At 43.1% G+C, this 19652-nt stretch overlaps 1 protein-coding gene across 1 annotated transcript in view; it reads left to right on the top strand.

The window, feature by feature from the left end:
- MFSD2B (major facilitator superfamily domain containing 2B) overlaps positions 1-19652 on the top strand; it is a 61401-nt gene that overhangs the window by 20052 nt on the left and 21697 nt on the right. Inside the window, exons 5-8 of the mRNA XM_045010997.1 lie at positions 3923-4001; positions 8945-9096; positions 17843-17933; positions 18030-18151. Coding sequence (XP_044866932.1) covers positions 3923-4001; positions 8945-9096; positions 17843-17933; positions 18030-18151 — 444 coding nt within the window. The remainder of the gene's footprint in view (positions 1-3922; positions 4002-8944; positions 9097-17842; positions 17934-18029; positions 18152-19652) is intronic.

Genomic DNA, 19652 nt, shown 5'->3' with positions numbered 1-19652 from the left:
AGAATTTAAGCCCTGATTATCCTTATTTTTTTTTATTATTTTCTCTGGAGTCTGGACCTTTACTATACCTTGACCAAGAAATTTGGACCTTGACAAAAAAATAATTGACTACCCCTGCATGCACATATGGGGTTCACTTCACCCATCACTGAATTGCAGCTACTAGTAAGGTGAAATATGGTATCTGTTCAGCAACACAGAGCAACACTATGCAGCAGTTTAGGACAGGAAGTGAAGAATCATATACAACTCAATTTTCAGGGGAAGTCAGGTAGGTCCAATGTAGTTTTCCAGTTGGATTTTTGCCAGCACACTGGACTTAATGACTCTCCTTTAAAAAGTGCTGTCGGATCTGTTAGGGATGCTTGGGTTTACATCTCATACAAAATATTGTAGCTTTGAAAGTTCATGCACCTAACAACCTGCTGGCATGCTTCTGATTCAGAGCTTGGCTACACAGCAAGTTACTACACTGCAAGCCAGAGTGGGAATCTACAGAGCACTGCATGGATGCTGATGCAGCCCAGTGAAAGTCCTGGAGTAGTGCATTCATAACTAAGCCACGCTCCAGGATTTTCACTGTGCTATAGCAGCACCCAGATAGGACATTGCTGTATGGTAGGCTGATGTGCTGTAGATTCACACCCTGGCTTTCAGCACAGTAACTTGTGTAGACAAGCCCTCATAGAATCATAGAAGATTAGGGTTGGAAGGGACCTCAGAAGGTCATCTAGTCCAACCTCCTGCTCAAAGCAGGACCAATCCCCAGACAGATTTTTACCCCAGTCCCCTAAATGGCCCCCTCAAGGATTGAACTCACAATCCTGGGTTTAGCAGGCCAATGCTCAAACCACTGAGCTATCCCTCCCCCGTCAGAGGAACTCCACCGGTGGCGGCATCAGTACCACTTTCTACAGCATGTGGGGCTTTCCCAGAGCAGAGTCTGTGGTAAGCCAAGTCCAGGTGATATGCAAAACAAGACCCAGGTTGTGAGAGGACACGTGCACAGGAGAGGGCATGTGTGTATCTCTATTACAAAGTAATCTGCAGATTTAAAAAGCTGGAAAAGCACTGAGAGCTCTCTGTCCAAATATCAACCTGGCCTGACCTTGCTTAACTGGTTAAATCTCATCTACATCACAGTTTAAAGTAGTGTGGCTGCAGGCCACCAAAATACTTGAACTCCTGAGTGACTTGGACTTTTGTCATTCATGCAGATCGCTTGAAGTTTAAGGGTCTGCTATATTTCAGTTTTTGGTTGGAGTATTAGCTCAATTCCTTTGTTATTTTCTATGATGATAGATTGTCATTAAGAAACCCACAGTTAGTTTAAATGAGGAAGAATTTTATGCCCTGTCTTTTGAAGGAAAAGATCTACTCCGCCCTTATAAAATGCTATGTGATTTCAGCTTTAAAGCCTGTTTGTACTGAACGTAAGGCATCAGAGCTAGTCAGAAAGAAGGTTTTAGTTACAGCTCAGTAAGAAAACATCAACATTTGCCACATGTAACAGAGGCGAGTATGCACTTTGCGTGAATAGGTTAGCATGTGTCCTTCCCAGATACGTTCTCTCCTGTTTTATCAAATAAAGCAGGGGTCGGCAACCTTTCAGAAGTGATGTGCCGAGTCTTCATTTATTCACGCTAATGTAAGGTTTCACGTGCCAGTAATACATTTTAACGTTTTTAGAAGGTCTCTTTCTATAAGTCTATATTATATAACTAAACTATTGTATGTAAAGTAAACAAGGTTTTCAAAATGTTTAAGAAGCTTCATTTAAAATTAAATTAAAATGCTGCTCTTACGCCGCCAGCCTGCTCAGTTCGCTGCCAGCCTGGGGTTCTGTTCACCTAGGCTGGAAGTGGGATGAGCAGGGCCTGCGGCCGGGACCCCAGACCGGGTGGGGGGGGCGGTTCAGGGGTCAGGACAGGGGGGTGAAGGGGTGTAGGGCAGAAGGCTGGGTGTGGGGGGTTCAGGGGTCAGGGCAGAGGGCTGATGGGGTGCAGGGCAGAATGCTGCGTGTGTGGGGGGGGTCAGGGCAGAGGGCTGGGGTGCTCGGCCCATAAGGGTGCTCCCAGCCCCCTGTCCTGAGCGGCTCATGGCACGGGGCTGGAAGGGATGTGCCCTGTTCCACCCCCTTCCCCAAGGCCCCATTCCTACCTCTCTGTGCCTCCTCTACGGCGTGCACGCTGCCATTCTTCCCCCTCCCCCTCGCTAGGGCCATCAGCTGTTCGGTGCAGAGAAGGAGAGGGGAAGGGGCAGGAAAGCACCACACTAGGGGAAGAAGCAGGGGAGGGGGGAAGCTTGGCTGCTGCAGGACCAAGCTTCTGCCTCCTGCCCCCGCAGGGGACAGCGGTGGGGTGGGTGTGGGGGGGCTGAGTGGGGCCGGGGACCGGGACCGCAGCAGCGTGCCACTCAAAATCGGCTTGCGTGCCGTGTTTGGCACGCGTGCCATAGGTTGCTGACCCCTGACATAACGGGACAAAGGCTACTCCTGTTGGTTTAAAGCACAAGATTGGGAGTCAAGAGGTCTGGTTTCTCTTTCCAGCTTTGCCAAAGACCAGCTCTGTGAATCTGGGCAACTGGTTTAATCTCTGTGCCTCTGTTTTCCCTTTAATAAAATAGGAACATCATTACTTACTTATCTTATAAAGAGGGCAGTGGTGTGTATTTATTTACGTAGCACTGGAAGCTTATTAGATGCTTCTGATAAATATATAGGCAAGGTCACTGTCTCGAAGGGTTTGCCATCTAAATAGGCAACAGAGAATAGGATGCCTAGGGACAAGAGTAAAGGCTAGAGCTGGAATATTTAGCATATGTGTTGTTTCAAAATTTTGGAAGTGATTTTTGTTTTAGTTTAAAACTTCGAGGTGAGAATTTACACTATATCTTTACTGCCAAAAAGGTATGTGTTTTACAGCAAGATAACTAACTCTCTCCTGTTAGGAAATGCTAGTGGTAACAAAACTCTGTAGCGTTTACCACAGTGTAGCTGCACGAGGCCAGCCATGAACATAGGCGCCGACTCCGTGGGTGCTCTGTGGCTGGAGCACAAACGGGGAAAAATTGGTGGATGCTCTGCACCCACCAGCAGCTCCCAGCCCCGCCTCCTGGACCCAAGCTCACCTCCGCCTCCGCTCTGCCTCCACCTCCTCCCCTTGGGGTGCTGCCAAGTCCTGCTTCTTCACCCTCCCTCCCAGCACTTGTACTGTGAAGCAGCTGTTTAGCGCGGCAAGTGGTGGGAGGGAGAGGGAGGAGGAGGAACGTGGTGTGCTCGGAGAAGAGGCGGGGGCGGGCCAGGGGCGAGCACCCGCCGGCGCCAAGGAAAGTTGGTACCTGTGGCCATGAGTGGTGTGGTTATAATGCTGACCTAACCTAGCTACATCATAGAAAAAACTACAGAGCCTTTTGGCCACTAGGATTACTTTGGGATAACTAGCACACAGTAATTATCTTGCTGTAAAACAAACAAGAGACTTTCTTGGCTGTGAAGACATAGCCTTAGGCAGTGTCTTCACTAGGAAAAAAGGTGCGTTCTTTGTGTTCACTAGGATTTTACCTCATGTTAGTTAAGAACAAGGCTTTTTTCCTAGTGAAGACAATCCCTAAGGGTTTTTGGCATCCTGAAAGGAGAGTGGTTTTTAAGGAGGAAGTTGAAGGAGCACAAAGCGGAGGCATGTGTACTGGGTACATTATTTATGTGACCGTAGCACCTTGGAGCCCTAGTCAGGGACCAGGACCCGATTGTGCTAGATGTTGGATAAACACAGAACAAAAAGACGGTCCCTGCTCCAGAGATCTTATAGTCTGAGTAAGGGAGAAAATTCCTGTGCCCAATTACACATTGTTCCAGGCTATCAGAGGAACTGAGTATGCTACCCTGTAATGCTTTCCTGTGTGGTATTCTTTCTTTATGTAGTTATTCCAAGTACCGTATTCTGCTCTCACCATGTTTCTCAGCCCAGACCAGAAGGAGAGAGATTCAGCAACAGCATACCGTGAGTTTGACATGGGCTTCTTGTTTTAAATTGGGTGTCTGAGTTTGGTTAAAATCCCTTTTATTGAAAGAAGTCTCCTGACATTTGTGTGGCCTAATATTGGGTTTCTAGACAAATGGGCTCTGATGGAAAAATGGGGCATCATAGGGTTGTGGTTTTTTTAATGTGCCTTGTAAAACATGCAGGAAGATGGAAATATTTACAACTGTTAGCCTGTTGGATTAGCCACAGACTTTCCTCCCAGGACATAAGTTAGCCACAAGAAACTACTCTTATTTATAGTGTTTTCTGGATTTCTAAAGCCAGTTGTTGCTATATGAGTAATGGTTGCTAATTATAGGTGATCTGCAGAGGGGAAAAATTGGTGTTGAGTATTTTTATAATGACATTTAAATAAGGCCTGAAAGTCTCATTTTTTTTTCTTTTTGCCTTCTTTGGATATTTTACAGTAGAAATTCAGGTCTTGTCTAATCCATTTTTCATAGATGACTTTGTGAGTGACAGGACAGCTGGTAGACTTGATATCATAGAACCAAGAAAATTAAATGTGACCAAGAAGGAAAGTGACTGTCTAAAAATTATCTATCTTGTTTTGGTTACACTCATTCAACTGTAACACCCATCAAATAGTTTGGAAGAAAGACCTCTGTTAAAACAGTCAGTTGATCATAGATTCATATAAATGTAGGTCTGGAAGGGAACTTGAGATGTCATGTAGTCCAGCCCCTTGCTGAGGCAGGACCAAGTATAGACCTCTTGTCTTCCAGAAAGTTCTCCATACAAGACTTGCTGTTCCTTTTGTTTTAAAGCTAAAGGGAAAAAAAGTCTTAAAACTCCCTTTCAAGCGTTCTTTATACATCATAAAGAGCAAATAAGGGCACAGTTAATTTTTCCTCCTCTTCACATCAGCTTTAAAGTTGTCATTTCCCTCCTCCTCCCTCCCCCGGGTCTCTCCTCCTTATATGTGAGTATAACAGTCCATTCCTAGGTATCCTGGCCAAGAGCAGTGAAAGTGAAGAGAAAGCCTCCTATTTTCCTCAAATTACTCAAGCTCTACATGAAAAACTATGTCTTGACTTGGCCTTCAATATTCCCTTAGTGCGCTTCAAATTAAGCACAGATTTTTGGGGTCGGGGGATTGCTTTTGTTTTTTTATGTTATTTTATTTTTTCCCTGGTTGTGCTTGTTTTCTTACTGGCAAGAGGCTTTCTTCCTCCATTTGTCAATCTAATCCTCAGCATGCTGGCTACACTAAATGTAAAACAAAACCGTGTAAGCAGAATGGTATGGCCAAGACTTTGAACAGACACAAATCCGAAATTTCAGAGTTATGGTACCCACAGCATCCATAACTCTTCCCTGAGGTGCGGTACATATGTGATATTACATGTTACCTAATATTTCGACAGGAAGCATGGTCTAGTAATTAAAGGACAGGATTGGGAATTGGGAGATCAGAGTTCTGTTCATATAGACAGACTGTGGGAGAAAAGGGAATAAACTTTGGGAAAGTCACTTAAACAGTATGCCTTAATTCCCAGCAGCAAATTTAGCATAATACTTACCTCGCAGGGATGGTATGACACCTGTACATTAATATCTTTGAACTCCTGAAAGGCAGCATGTATAGACAGTGTTATCTTATTGTTTATGATTGGGTTTTATATGTCCAGTTGTGCAGTGCAGCCAAGTTATGGCAGTGGCGTGAATAATAACTTTGAATTTCCTGACTTGCGTGTGTGGGTTTTTTAAAATATTTCTTTGGCACTGAGATTTCTTGCAGTGCTGATGTTGACAAGGGAAATGGTCTCTTTTTACAAGGTCTTCTCAAAAGCATTCCCGTCTTGCTCCTCTGCCTGATCTAAAGATCATTGTTTTTGTTTGTAGCCTCTAGAACATCAGCTAAAGGAATCTGTTAAAGAAAAAAATGCAATGTAATATATGACAGTGTGTTTTTTTAATAACATTGAGGCTATGGCTACACTACAGCTTAAGTCGACATAAATTATGTCGCTCAGGCATGTGAATTAGCCACCCCCTTGAGCGACATAATTTATGCTGACTTAAGCGCTGGTGTGGATAGTGCGGTCAGTAGGAGAGCTTCTCTCCCCTTGCCATAGCTACTGTTGCTCACTCCTGGGGGCTGGAGTAATTAAGCTGACAGGAGAGCTCTCTATTGTAGCCGTAGCCTGAGAAACAGAGGTACCACTGCCCTCTACTGAGAGAAGTAGAACTCCTTAACCATGTCAGTTCTATACTGCTGCCTACTATTTGAATGCATGACAAAGGTAGATACTTTCAAAGTTATTTTAAGGTAAGTTCTACTTAAATTTAAGAAGTAGAACTTACCTTAAAACAGCTTTGAAAGCACTATTTTCTTGGCTAAGCTAGAAATTAACCATTAAAATGTAATAGACTATAGCTCACAACAACTTTGAAATATGCCACCTTTTCAGCCCAACACTGCTTAGAAAAGTAAATGCATTTGCAGGTGAATTTCTATGGCATCTTATGATGGCTTTCTTCTTACATGCAAGCATTAGGTAGAGCACACCTTCACTATCCACTATAGAGGTTACAAATGAAGAGGTGGCATTATGATACAATGCTGTGACTCATCTCATAGCAGATGACAGAACAAGGAGTAATGGTCTCAAGTTGCAGTGGGCGAGGTTTAGGTTGGATATTAGGAGAAACTTTTTCACTAGGAGGGTGGTGAAGCACTGGAATGGGTTACCTAGGGAGGTGGTGGAATCTCCTTTCTTAGAGGTTTTTAAGGTCAGGCTTGACAAAGCCCTGGCTGGGATTATTTAGTTGGGGATTGGTCCTGCTTTGAGCAGGGGGTTGGACTAGATGACCTCCTGAGGTCCCTTCCAACCCTGATATTCTATGATTCTGTGATCTGTAGTTACCCATTGCACCAGATGCTCAGCGATTTTTTTGAAGCACTGCATGGCATGTCCGATTGAAATTTTAGATTGGGTTACAGCCAAATATTTTAGGTCAGACTCCTATTTGGATCTGGGCTAGCCAGTACTTTTGGTCAGCCAGTCAAGTTGGGAGTGAAATTTGGGGTTGGTAACTTAACCTGAGCCAAGAAAACACGTTAGGTGACCCATAAGGTCACATCCTCCATTCCATGGTCCTCTCTGTTTGAGAAAATAGCAGCAGTTGCTGGAAAGTCCCACACTGTGGAGAATGAAAGCTCAAAACAGGAAACCTCTCTGTCTCTCTTAAGTAATGGCTCTGCAGCGTCTTTCATCTAAGCCCAAACAAGAGTACTCATAACACACATTTGAAACAAAAATTCTCTTTACACAAATCAGGAACTATCTCTTTAAGTCATGCATGTTTGGAAACTGAATCCAGTTTGATGGGATGCAATAATGAGAAACATGAATTTTGGATTTGTGCTCAGCAGAGCAGACTTTAAGTCAGTAATGTCTAAGCAACCCAGTTTAGGGGGAAAGAGGATGCTATAGCTATATTAATTATGCATCACTTAGAGTCAGTGATGGTCCATGGATCACAGTTTGAGAAATGATGAACTAGGCAAACATGGCATTATAAAATGAGAGAACTGATTGGCTTGATCTCTCTGGAGGCTTTTCATTTAATGCTGTAATACTGAGATGTAATGATTTATCATTCTCTAGATCCGTAAAATGCTGCTGCTCTTAAGATACTTGTCTCCATGGCAGAGGTAACTCCTGCCCCAAGACAGGAGAACAAGTTAGTTAATTCACATAGGTCATTTCCTAGCCAGACAGAAGGAGAGTATTTAGATACCCTGGAGCTTTTGGGCTGATTGAGGGGATGATATTCAATTTTGTGATGGCGTCAGCTGCTGTCGTCACCAGTAGAAGTTGCTCTGATTAAAAACCACAAAACAAAACAAAAAGAGGCCCAATACACATGTGCAGTTAGCGCAGTCACATGCACACAGTTCTAAAAGTCTGGTCCTCAGTCACTTTAGATATTAAAACTTAGCATATTAGGGCTTCATGTTCTTCACAAACATCAACTAAAATTGACAGGGTGACTGTGAGGCAGGTAAATATCCATCCCATTTACAGGTGACTTTCTAAAGTCACTGTTAGACCCAGGAATAGCACACAGGTGTTCTGGCTCCCAGTCCCATGCTCAGAGAATGCCCCTCAGCATTTAAGCTATATTTCAACTTTATTCCCCTACGTAGATTAGCCCCAGCCATATAGCTCTTACATATGTTCTATATCAGGGGTTCTCAAACTGGGGGTCGGGATCCCTCAGGGGGTCACGAGGTTATTCCAGCGGGGGTCACGAGCTGTCAGCCTCCATCCCAAACCTCGCTTTGCCTCCAGCATGTATAATGGTGTTAAATATAAATTAAAAATGCTTTTTATATAAGGGGGAAGTCGCACTCAGAGGCTTGCTATGTGAAAGGGGTCACCAGTACAAAAGTTTGAGAACCACTTTTCTGTAATAATATAGAGGTGGTCAGAAAACAGGAGGTGGAATTTCAGCTCCATCAAGGGATGCTGACCAGTTGTAACTGATGGTCAAGTTCTGCTGGTTTATTATCAGAGGGGTAGCCGTGTTAGTCTGGTTCTGTAGAAGCAGCAAAGAATCCTGTGGCACCTTATAGACTAACAGAAGTTTTGCAGCATGAGCTTTCGTGGGTGAATACCCACTTCTTCGGATGCAAGCAGTGGCTTGCATCCGAAGAAGTGGGTATTCACCCACGAAAGCTCATGCTGCAAAACTTCTGTTAGTCTATAAGGTGCCACAGGATTCTTTGCTGCTTCTGCTGGTTTATTGATGCCATTTGTGAATGTTCCCTGTGTAAAAGGAACATCGCTTGCCTCAATCAGTTCCCTCTTTAATGAGAGAAACCGCCAGGCTCAGTAGCACTGGGTGAAACAAGCTCACCTCCTAACACATGTTTCTGCTTCCTGTTACAGGAATGACTGTGGAAGTGCTTGGAACCTTGATGGGAGCTGCGCTCCACGGACAGATTGTGGCAAGAGCCCATGCCTCTGATCACTGCGCTGTGAATCTCACCATAAACGCCACCGACTCTTCCAGTTCTCTAAGCAACGCTTCCAACCTTGGAGTAAGTGCATGCGGTACGAGGACACTAAAATCCCTAGGAGAGGTTGCAGTGGTGTTACAGCACATCATCCTGCGGGATATACATGAGGCTGACATGCTTAAGGTTGGTGACATCAGAACCAAGACAGACACATCATTTTGAACAAGCCCTCCTGTCTGTTCTGTTTGTAATTGCTTCTTAGCACGACAACCAAATTATGCTGAGGAGCTTTGCTGAAGATGCTGAGACATATGGATGCTGAGGAGGTATATGGCCACCTTTTCTCTCCCCTACAGACTGGCTTGCTGTTTAAAATGGAAGCCTAATTAACAGGGCTGTCAAGTAGCTGCCGTTAACGCGTGTGATTAACGCACAGCACACTTAACGCATTAATTTTTTTAACGCGCGTTAATCGCAGACCCTCTGGGCAGGAGGGCAGCATCAGCTGCTGCAGAGAACCTATGGCCGGTCAGGCGCAGTAACGCAAGCTGCCATCAGAGAGTGGGAAGAGAAGCAGCTAAAGAAAGACGTGGTTCTCATCCCAGCCACGGAGGAGTAGAGATCTTAACCCCGCCCCTTCCAGGGTGACCATATTTCTTAAAGTAAAAACAGGACGACCAAGGGCTCATCCAAGCTGCCCCTCTCCCACCTTGCAGAGCTCACCCGAGCCAGCCTCCCCATGCCTCCCAGAGCTGGGGCTAACTCTCCCCCACCCCGTGCCGCCTGCATCTGGGGCTGAGTCCTGTGCTGACCGCAGCTGGGGCTGCCCCCCCCCCACTGAGCTCCCCACTGCCCATGGCTGGGTCTCTCCCTGCCCCAGCTGTATGCCGCCCTTAGCTGAGGCTAGGGCTGACCCCACTCCCGAGCCTCGTGCTGCCTGCAGCTGGGGCTGACCCCAAGCCCTGGGCCGCCTCTCTACTCCTACTTGAGATTCCCCTGTTTATCCATCCCAGGATTTATTTTACCTACATATTTGGCACTGGTGCAACCAATGCTGGAATATTGTATCCAGTTCTGGTGCCCACAATTCAAGAAGGATATTGATATATTGGAGAGGGTTCAGAGAAGAGCCACGAGAACGATTAAAGGATTAGAAAACCTGCCTTATAGTGATAAACTCAAGGAGCTCAATCTACTTAGCTTAACAAGGAGAAGGTTAAGTGGGCTGATTACAGTCTATAAGTATCTACATGCAGAACAAATATTTAATAATGGGCTATCCAATAGCTAGACAAATTCAGACTGGAAATAAGGTGTAAATTTTAGACTGTGTGGGTACTTAACCATTGGAACAAGTTACCGAGGGGCGCAGTGATTCGCCATCACTGACAATTATGAAATCAAGGTTGGACATTTTTCCAAAAGATATATTGTAGGAATTATTTTGGGGAAGTTCTATAGCATGTGTTATACAAGAGGTCAGACTAGATTATCACAATGGTCCTTTCTGGCCTTGGAATCTATGAAACGATGAATTTCTCACATCACAAAATTGCCGTACAAATTGACAAGTCTCTGCACAAGGAGTTTTCAAGAGAGGACTGGCTGGAGGTGTGGCAGGGCAGGATTGAAGTGCACTGGCAGCCTTTTGCCTTGCGGTGACTGTTTTCATTAGTGCTGTTGAGTAACCCCATTCTTTGAAATCCCCTAAGCAGCATTAAAGAAAAGAACCAGACATGAATAAAAAATCTGAGGTCATGTGGGAATGTTTGTGTGTGAAAATCCTACTCTCGTGCATTGTTGGGGCAGGGAGATATTGTGGGTAGAAAGGGTTGTTTTGCAAAGCGTTGAGCTCCAAGTGATTTTATCCTCAAAATTACAAAAAAAAAATAATGTGGAGGACAAGTAGTAGTTGGGGCCAAATCTTAATTTTCTCCATTTCAGGGGTGTGACCTCACTGTTTAGTCACATGAGGTTCTTCTGACTGTGCCATAGGGGACAGCACGATGGCAGACAAACAAAATAACCACAATAATTAGCTATGATTCCCCCCCCACTTTAATAATATAATAACAAAAAACAAAACAGAACACAAGCAGTAAGCAATGGCTACTACAGATACAATCTCTTCTGTATGTATTTCAGTGAAGAGCTCTCAACAGAGATTAGACCAGTGATACTCAGACCTCAGTGGTTTGAGAGCCACATTAGTGATCAGTATGGCCCCAAAGAGCCACAGTAGTGTGAATTCATTGTTTCATTCTTACAGCAAAATGGCTGGCAAAGTATTCTCATTTTATCAGTTACAATTGTTTAATAACATAGTAAAAGCATCCTCATTGGTTAATAACTTAGATTCGTTCATAATTAAATCACACAGTGTTTAGACACATTAAGGAGCCACATTAAGGAGCCACTTGTGACTCGCAAACTTCAGACTGGGTATCACTGGATTAGTCCTTAAGAAGGGGTACACCCCCAGTGGGAACACTCTTCTCTAGGAGAATTTAAGACCGAAGTAAATTTTCCCAAAATCAGTATGGAGGCCTGTCTCAGTGTGTCATAAATAACTAAAACAATTAATAGATGGGCTAAGGAATTTCATTTAAGGATCAGTGATTCCTGTTTGATTTGTCAAGGATAACCTAACCACTTTATACATGGGCAAAGATGAAGAAAGCATTTAACTCAGTTACTTAAAAGGAAGCCATTCAAGGAGCAGTTTTGAGACAGGAAAATTGATAAATATTCAAGAATCTTAAATTCAAAGTACAGTACAACCTCAGAGGTATGAACACAAGAGTTACAAACTGACCGGTCAACCATACACATCATTTGGAACCAGAAGTACACAGGCAGCAGCAGAGACAAAAAAAAACCAACCCCCCGCCCCCCAAACCAAATACGGTACAGTACTGTGTTAAATGTAAACTACTACAAAGAAATAAAAGGAAAGTTCTAAAAAAAAGGATTTGATAAGATAAGGAAACTGTTTCTGTGCTTGTTTCATTTAAATTAAGATGGTTAAAAGCAGCATTTTTCTTCTGCATAGTAAAGTGTCTGTCATAACTATAAATGGAAGGGAACAGCCCTCCTGTGTACAATACTGTAAAATTCCTCCTGGCTAGAGGCACCAAAATCCTTTTACCTGTAAAGGGTTAAGAAGCTCAGGTAACCTGGCTGACAGGGAGAAGAAAGAACAGGAGTACTTGTGGCACCTTAAAGACTAACACATTTATTTGAGCATAAGCTTTCCTGGGCTACAGCCCACTTCATCAGATGCGTAGAATGGAACATATATTGAGGAGATATATATACATACAGAGAGCATGAAAAGGTGGGAGTTGCTTGGCTACACTTGAAAGTTGCAGCGCTGGTGGAGGCTTTCCAGCGCTGCAATTAGTAACTGTCCACACCTGCAAGGCACATCCAGCGCTGCAACTCCCTGGCTGCAGCTCTGGCTGTACACCTGGTCTGCTTGGGGTATAATGAGTGCAGTGCTGGTGATCCAGCGCTGCTCGTCAAGTGTGGCCACGCACCAGCGCTGTTATTGGCCTCCAGGGTATTAGGAGATATCCCAGAATGCTTTTAACTAAATTACTCTCTTTGTTTTGTGATTCAGCCTCTCTTTGTTTTGTTGTGAACTCGGAGCTCCGCGGCGCTCCGGAGCACAGGGAGCTGCTTATCTAAAAAAACAAACACAGCTCCTGTTTGCTGTGATCAATCTGTACCTGACTGTGAACAATCAAATGAGAAAACCCCCGGCCTGTCTCATTCACAGGGGTTGAGTGTTTGCTTGACGAGGAACAGCGGGGGCAGAGGGGAGAACGGGAGTCCGTTGGATGCAGGCTGTTTGCAGTTAAGAGTTAAGATTAAGGGGTCGGGAACATTTTCTGATTTTGCAAGTCAGGAAGCTAACATACAGTGTTGGCTCCAAAAATCCACTCTCTCTCTCTCCCCCCCACCGCCTGTCACACTACACCCCACCCCACCCCCCTCTTTTGAAAACTACGTTGCTGCCACTTGAACGCTGGGATAGCTGCCCATAATGCACTGCTCCCAACAGTGCTGCAAATGTGGCCACACTGCAGCGCTGGTAGCTGTCAGTGTGGCCTCACACCAGCGCTGTCCCTACACAGCTGCACGACCAGCGCTGTAACTCCCAGTGCTGCAACTTTCAAGTGTAGCCAAGCCCTCAGACTTGTGTCCATTAATTCTTTTGCGTAGAGACTGTCCGGGAGAAGAAAGACTTGCTAATAGGTGGTAGCGAAGAGAGCCCACCCCATCAGCCAGCGAATTCTGTTGAGCAAGAGAAATCAGGGTTTAATCCTTCAGGACAAGGAAAAAGAAGAAAACTTAATTTTGCAAAGGGAAACCACAGGGTAACCCTAAAAGGCCCAGACCCCAATGGTATTGAGCCAAAGGTGTGGCATGACAAAAATGATTGTAAATGGACACTTGCAATGGATTTATCGCTATTGCTAATGGTGATTTTTGTAACTAATGTGTTGCTATTACCAAGAACTGTAAAAATGTACAGTGTGCCTAATCTTTTGGAAAATCCTTTGAACATGTTGAGAGTATTTCGTCCCCTTGTTGGTCCCTTGGGTCAGGTGTCAGCCAGGTTACCTGAGCTTCTTAACCCGTTACAGGTAAAAGGATTTTGGTGCCTCTGGCCAGGAGGGATTTTATGGTATTGTATACAGGAGGGTTGTTACCCTTCCCTTTATAGTTATGACAGTGTCAAAGCCGTATTAACTCAATGTTCAGTTGTAAGCTTTTGAAAGAATAACTATAACATTTTGTTCAAAGTTACAACATTTCAGAATTACGAACAATCTCCATTCCCGAGGTGTTCGTAACTCTGAGGTTCTACTGTAAATCCTGCTATTTTTTCTCTTTTTACCAATATTAGCTCATTTATCCTTTTGGAGTTCACAGTCAAAGCAATCTGGTGTTTAATAGGAGAAGCTGTTAATGCCTTAAGTTACAATAGGATTTCAATAGTCCATTAAAATTATTACAAGAAACAACTCTAATCCCTTGGCAATGCTCTTGCAGACTCTATCTCACCAATGATGCTGAAGTCTCAATGATGTCATCGTGCTGCAGAAGCAGTGCTGAGCTGGAAGGTTGCTGCTTCTTGATGCTGTGTTGTTGCTTCTTAGCTGTCTGGTTGCTGCTGTGTGCTTGCTTGTAGAGATGAGGTGGCCAGGCTGAACTGAGCGCATAAGAAAGCAGAACCATGTAAGAGTATAAAAGCACAAAAGAGTTTGTAAGAACAAGCATGAGAGTGCGTGTCCCACTTCTGAGGAATTTATACTCTTCTCTTTGCATAGTCTCACTGAAGGTGGAAGAAGCACACCTTTCAGGGCTTGGCTGGATTCAGATATCCGATGCTGTTACATTTCATTGGCTTATCACCTTCATGGGATTGCCTTGGTAGCATCTTCGTCTCATGAATATGCAGTCTGTTAATGCACATGCAGTAGAGCTGTAATTCTTCAGCTTTATAGTTGTATTGATTTTTGGCTTTGTGGCAGGAAATTCTCAGAACATTAGAGTTTTAACTCTCTTTTATTCAGTTCATTTTCGGAGAGATTCCTTTAGCTCCATCAAGGTTTTGAAATTGTTTCATATAAGTCGAAACACAGTCCAAAAAGTATTTTAGCTGTTAAAATAGCCTTTTTTAATTTAAATTATTATTCAAAAGAGTCTTTAAACTTAAATGGTGATCAAATAAGGTATTGTCTTTTCTTCTTAACAATCTTTGCAGAACTTTTTCTTGTCTTTTTTGAGTTTGGCAAGATGTTTAAGCTTTGCGAGGTAACTGATTAATTCCCCAGTGAATATCAATATTTTATACTCAGATGGTTTCTTATATTAACCTGCTATAGCATTCAAATGACTTTCCTATACTTGTACATAAAAAATCTTACGAGTCACATAATAGTAGTCTCAGGAAGTTACTATTTGAAGAGCTAGTTTTAGATACAAAACATTTGTGAATACGCATCTCAAAGGAAGCATACAACATCTTAAACAGTTGAGGGACAACAGGGGTTTTCCCTATCAAGAGGAAAGATGAGTCAGAATTAACCAATATCTTCTGTAAAACAGTTCCCAGCCATAAATGTTCTCCTGGAAGTTTAAAGAATGAAGACGTTAAAGTTTTATAAAATAAATCAGTTTTTATTAGGATATCTCTAGAATTCTTTTTGTGGGGTTTAAAACTAAAGATTTTCTCTCTGTAAAGAGGGAGAAAGAGGCCCAGTTTTTATGCCTTAGTCTACACCTCTGAAAACACATCTGAAGCATAATTCCTTCTCATGAATAAAGAACAGCCTTACATTCATGTATACAGCCATCTCTTTCTCAAACATAAATAGCTTACAAAGTTTTGGGGTTTTTTTAGCTAAAGATCATGTCTGTACCAAACTTTTATCTTGTACATGGGGGAGGTAGCCTGTTCTTTGAGAAGATGCCATTGTTGGTTAATGGGCTTTTTTTGACCAAATGGTTCCTAGATTTGCAACCTACCATTTGTAGTATATTTATAGGCTTGGCAGAACTTTATTCTTATTTTTTGATAATTTCAATGGCTAATATCAGTGTTTACTTTTTAAGCATTTTTTTTCTACTTTTATCAATTTAAATTGTAACAGTTGCACAATTTATGGGTTTTCAGCATTTTTTCTATTTTAATCTATTTAAATGTTCATGGTTGCAAGAAAATTATGGGGGGAAGTACAGATGGGGATGACTAGACAATGAGATTCAAAAAGTTAAAGCGCTGTAACTGTTAAAACAAAAAATTGTCAATATCATATAATGTCAAAATATACAAAGTAAATATGCTTAAATGAAACTTTAATAATTTCTCAAGCAGTATTAGTACGGCTTTTGTTACTGTCTCACATGACTTTCTCATAAACAAACTAGGGAAATATAGCCTAGAGAAACCTATTATAAGGTGGATGCACAACTGGTTGGAAAACCGTATTCAGAGAATAGCCTGACACTTGTCATGACTCTCTTTGATTGAGACAGCAGAGATTTCCTAGGAATATCCTTAATTAGTTTGAACATTTTCATTTAATTAAATAAATATAAGCTACCAAAAACATAAGAATGTGAGCTTTATATTCTCCAAGCATCAGTGTATAACAGTAATTGTAAATATCTCCTAAATTTCAGTAAAAGTGAAATCAAGATTGGAACATTATACACATAAATTATAATGATTTTATTAACTAATTTTGCATCTGTATTGAGGTCTCGCTCATAGCGTATGAAGACATATTGGCTGCAGTAGGCCGACCACAAAATCTGTAGCTAGATTAATCTCATTTGCAAAAATTCCGAACCATCCGGCGCATGCTGCATATCTGTGACAGACGAATGTATATGTCTATCGCTTTTATATAAACATGTCCTGGCTGCTGACATACTAGACCTTTTGTTCATGGCCATTTTACTTTTTGGTAGAAATTTATACTTACAGGTCCTAGATTTATCCTGAAGTAAATTTTATTTGTAAATAGTCTGCAGCTGTGAAAGTTCCTCACACAAAGAAGCGCACATAGCTGGCTGTACGTACCTGGGAAGTTCTCCAGTTCCAGCCAAGCAACCAGAGAAAGACTGAGATTTTCAAAAGCAACTAGTTATTCTGGGGGCTTGTCTTCACTACAACAGTTAGCTCATGTTAGAACACTTGAGCTCACCTAGCTCCAGTGAGAGCGACCACACTTCAGAACGACACTGGAGTTTCACAGAGTGATTGGATTAGCAGCACAGTGGGGGGAGGGATGGCTCAGTGGTTTGGGCATTGGCCTGCTTAAACCCAGGGTTGCGAGTTCAGTCCTTGAGGGGGCCATTTAGGGAACTGGGGTAAAAATCTATCTGGGGATTGGTCCTGCTTTGAGCAGGGGGTTGGACTAGATGACTTTCTGAGGTCCCTTCCAACCCTAATCTTCTATGATTCTAAGAAGGTCTGTGGTGGAGCAGGGAGCTGAATCCAGGTCACTCCAGTCCTAGGCTAACATCTTAACCACTGGACCGTCCTTTCTCTCCATTGGGCACCCTGACACTGAAGTATCCAAAATCATTAGTCACTTTTGACAGTCTTAGCCCTGGTCCATAAGCAGTGCTGTTAGAAATATGGTTTCAAGGTATAATAGCCAAGGCAGTAGTTAACCTACCATAGCCAGTGCTTAATTTGTGCCCGGGCTGAGCCCCGGCACCTCTAGGCTTGGCAGTTCATAGCCCCAGCACCTCTGGGTTTGCTGCATCACTTATGAATGTAAAAAACTTGCTTGAGCCCCGGCACGTCTTTCATTACAAATAAAGCACTGACCATAGCTGAATTAATTGGACGATGTGGATGCTCAGCAGTACTGGGGATTGGGGCCCGCTGTTGTTACAGATTAATATGAGATGTCAAAAGCAGGGCTGTTTTTGTTTTTCCAAAAATATTGTCAAGGTCAGCTCACACTTGGGCCTCACCTTACCTTAACCTGAAAAATTTGAGGGAGCCAGGGTTCCCCATAATGGTCGTAGCTTGTGCTGACCCCTGGAAAATGTTACTCTGTCCTTCATAAAACTGTAGCCTGCTCTGGTCAAATGAATAGCACGCTTATATCCTAACATGACACAATCCCCATTGTTTTGTATGTAAATCTTGCCCATGCTAGTATTAAAATTATTTCTATCTAGGATCTGTAATTTGTCTTTCCTCAGTGTAGTGTTCCGTTCACTTTTGTTGAGCCGGAGCAGTGCGATCAGGCTTTTACTGTCCTTATCTGTAATAAGTCTCTTTCCTTTAAAGAGAGAAGTCTACATGATTGCAGCAGGAGTAATAGGAGGGGTGTATCTATTCGGCATTGTCATCCTTTTCATTGGCGTTAAGGAGAGAGACGGTAAGTTAAATTCAAATACATCTGGGTTTCAAAGTGATTCTTTCCCACTTAGCTTTGGAAAATATGACATTATTTTATGTATTCCACCCCTTGTAGATCCTTACGCCTTAAATTCAGACAAAGCAATTCCTTTCTTTAAGGGACTGAGACTCACAATGAAGCACGGTCCGTACTTGAAGCTTACAGCTTCGTTTCTTCTCATCTCAACAGCCGTTCAGGTAACTCCAGTCTTTGCAAGTCCATGCATTGGACTTGTTCTACCCACAGCATGAAAGAGTCAGAAGCAGCAGCTGGAATGTAAAATAGCCCTAGACTTGCAAGTAGAACTAGTGATTCGGTAGATTGTGTTTTTCCCCTCTGACTCAATATGGAACTAATGCTCTGCTGTCGGGCTAAGGGGCATTGTGCTGGTGGAGGTAATGTCTTTCAAACAAGAAATAAAACCTAAAGCCCTGACCACTTATTAAAGGCCCGGTTTGGTTAATTATATTCTACCTACCTAAAATCCCCTAGTTTTAACCAGCTAGGGAATGCTTTTTCCCAAAGCTGTTCTATAACGTGTGCTGCATTAAACCATTGCCCCATTCCTTTCCCTATGTGACTCTGTTTTAATCGTGTCTGAAGTGGTTCCTATAGAGTATTTTGTGAAGGAAGGCGCTATGTAAGTGTAAGATGATGTTCCATCATCTAGGCATACAGTACTAGTTCTAGTTATAACTAGAGCCACAAAATTCGGATCACCTGCTGTATTTCGAACCTCCCAAAAGAAACACAGTGAGGCAGCATCACATTGATAGATGTATAAAAACCTGAAACTGATAGATTCTCAACCCACATTCCCCAAAGTTCAGTTTTATTTTGATCCAGGATTTTGCGATCTGTGCTCATCTCCATTAATATTTTAAGTGTGTTTCCTTCACATTCATTACCTTAATTATTAGGGCCCTACCAAATTCATGGCCATGATAAACACGTCATGGATCGTGAAATCTGCTCTCCCTCGTGAAATCTGGTCTTTTGTGCACTTTTACCCTATACTATACAGATTTCACCAGTGTTCTCAAACTGGGGGTCCTGACCCAAAAGGGGGTCAGAGGGGAGGTTGCAAGGTTATTGTAGGGGAGTCATGGTATTGCCACCCTTACTTCTGCGCTGCTGCATCCTTCAGAGCTGAGCGGCTGGAGAGTGGCGTCTGCTGACTGAGGGCCCAGCTCTGAAGGCAGCAGCGCAGCAGTAAGGGTGGCAATACCATACCATGTCATCCTTATTTCTGCCTGCTGCTGGTGGCAGCCCTGCCTTCAGAGCTGGGCTCCTAGCCAGCAGCCACTGCCCTCCAGCCACCCCATCCCCAACAATACCCTTGCAACCCTTCCAACCCCCTTTTGGACCAGGACTGCTACAATTACAACAATGTGAAATTTCAGATTTAAATATCTGAAATAACGAAATTTATGATTTTTAAAATCCTATGATTGTGAAATTGACCAAAATGGACCGTGAATTTGATAGGGCCCTATAAATCTTCATCTCTATTTTTTTTAAAGCACATCGTAATATCCATGTTTTTTACACTAGTCCATAAGGGTACGTCCAGACTACCCGCCAAATCGGCGGGTAGCGATCGATTTTGCGGGGATCGATATATCGCGTCTCATCTAGACGCGATATATCAATCCCCGAACGCGCTCCCGTCGACTCCGGAACTCCACTGGAGCGAGT

Source organism: Mauremys mutica, chromosome 3, assembly GCF_020497125.1.
Source record: "Mauremys mutica isolate MM-2020 ecotype Southern chromosome 3, ASM2049712v1, whole genome shotgun sequence".
Taxonomy (NCBI): domain Eukaryota; kingdom Metazoa; phylum Chordata; order Testudines; family Geoemydidae; genus Mauremys; species Mauremys mutica.
Note: the sequence above shows the minus strand (reverse complement) of the source record. Positions and strands in the feature narration are given on the sequence as shown.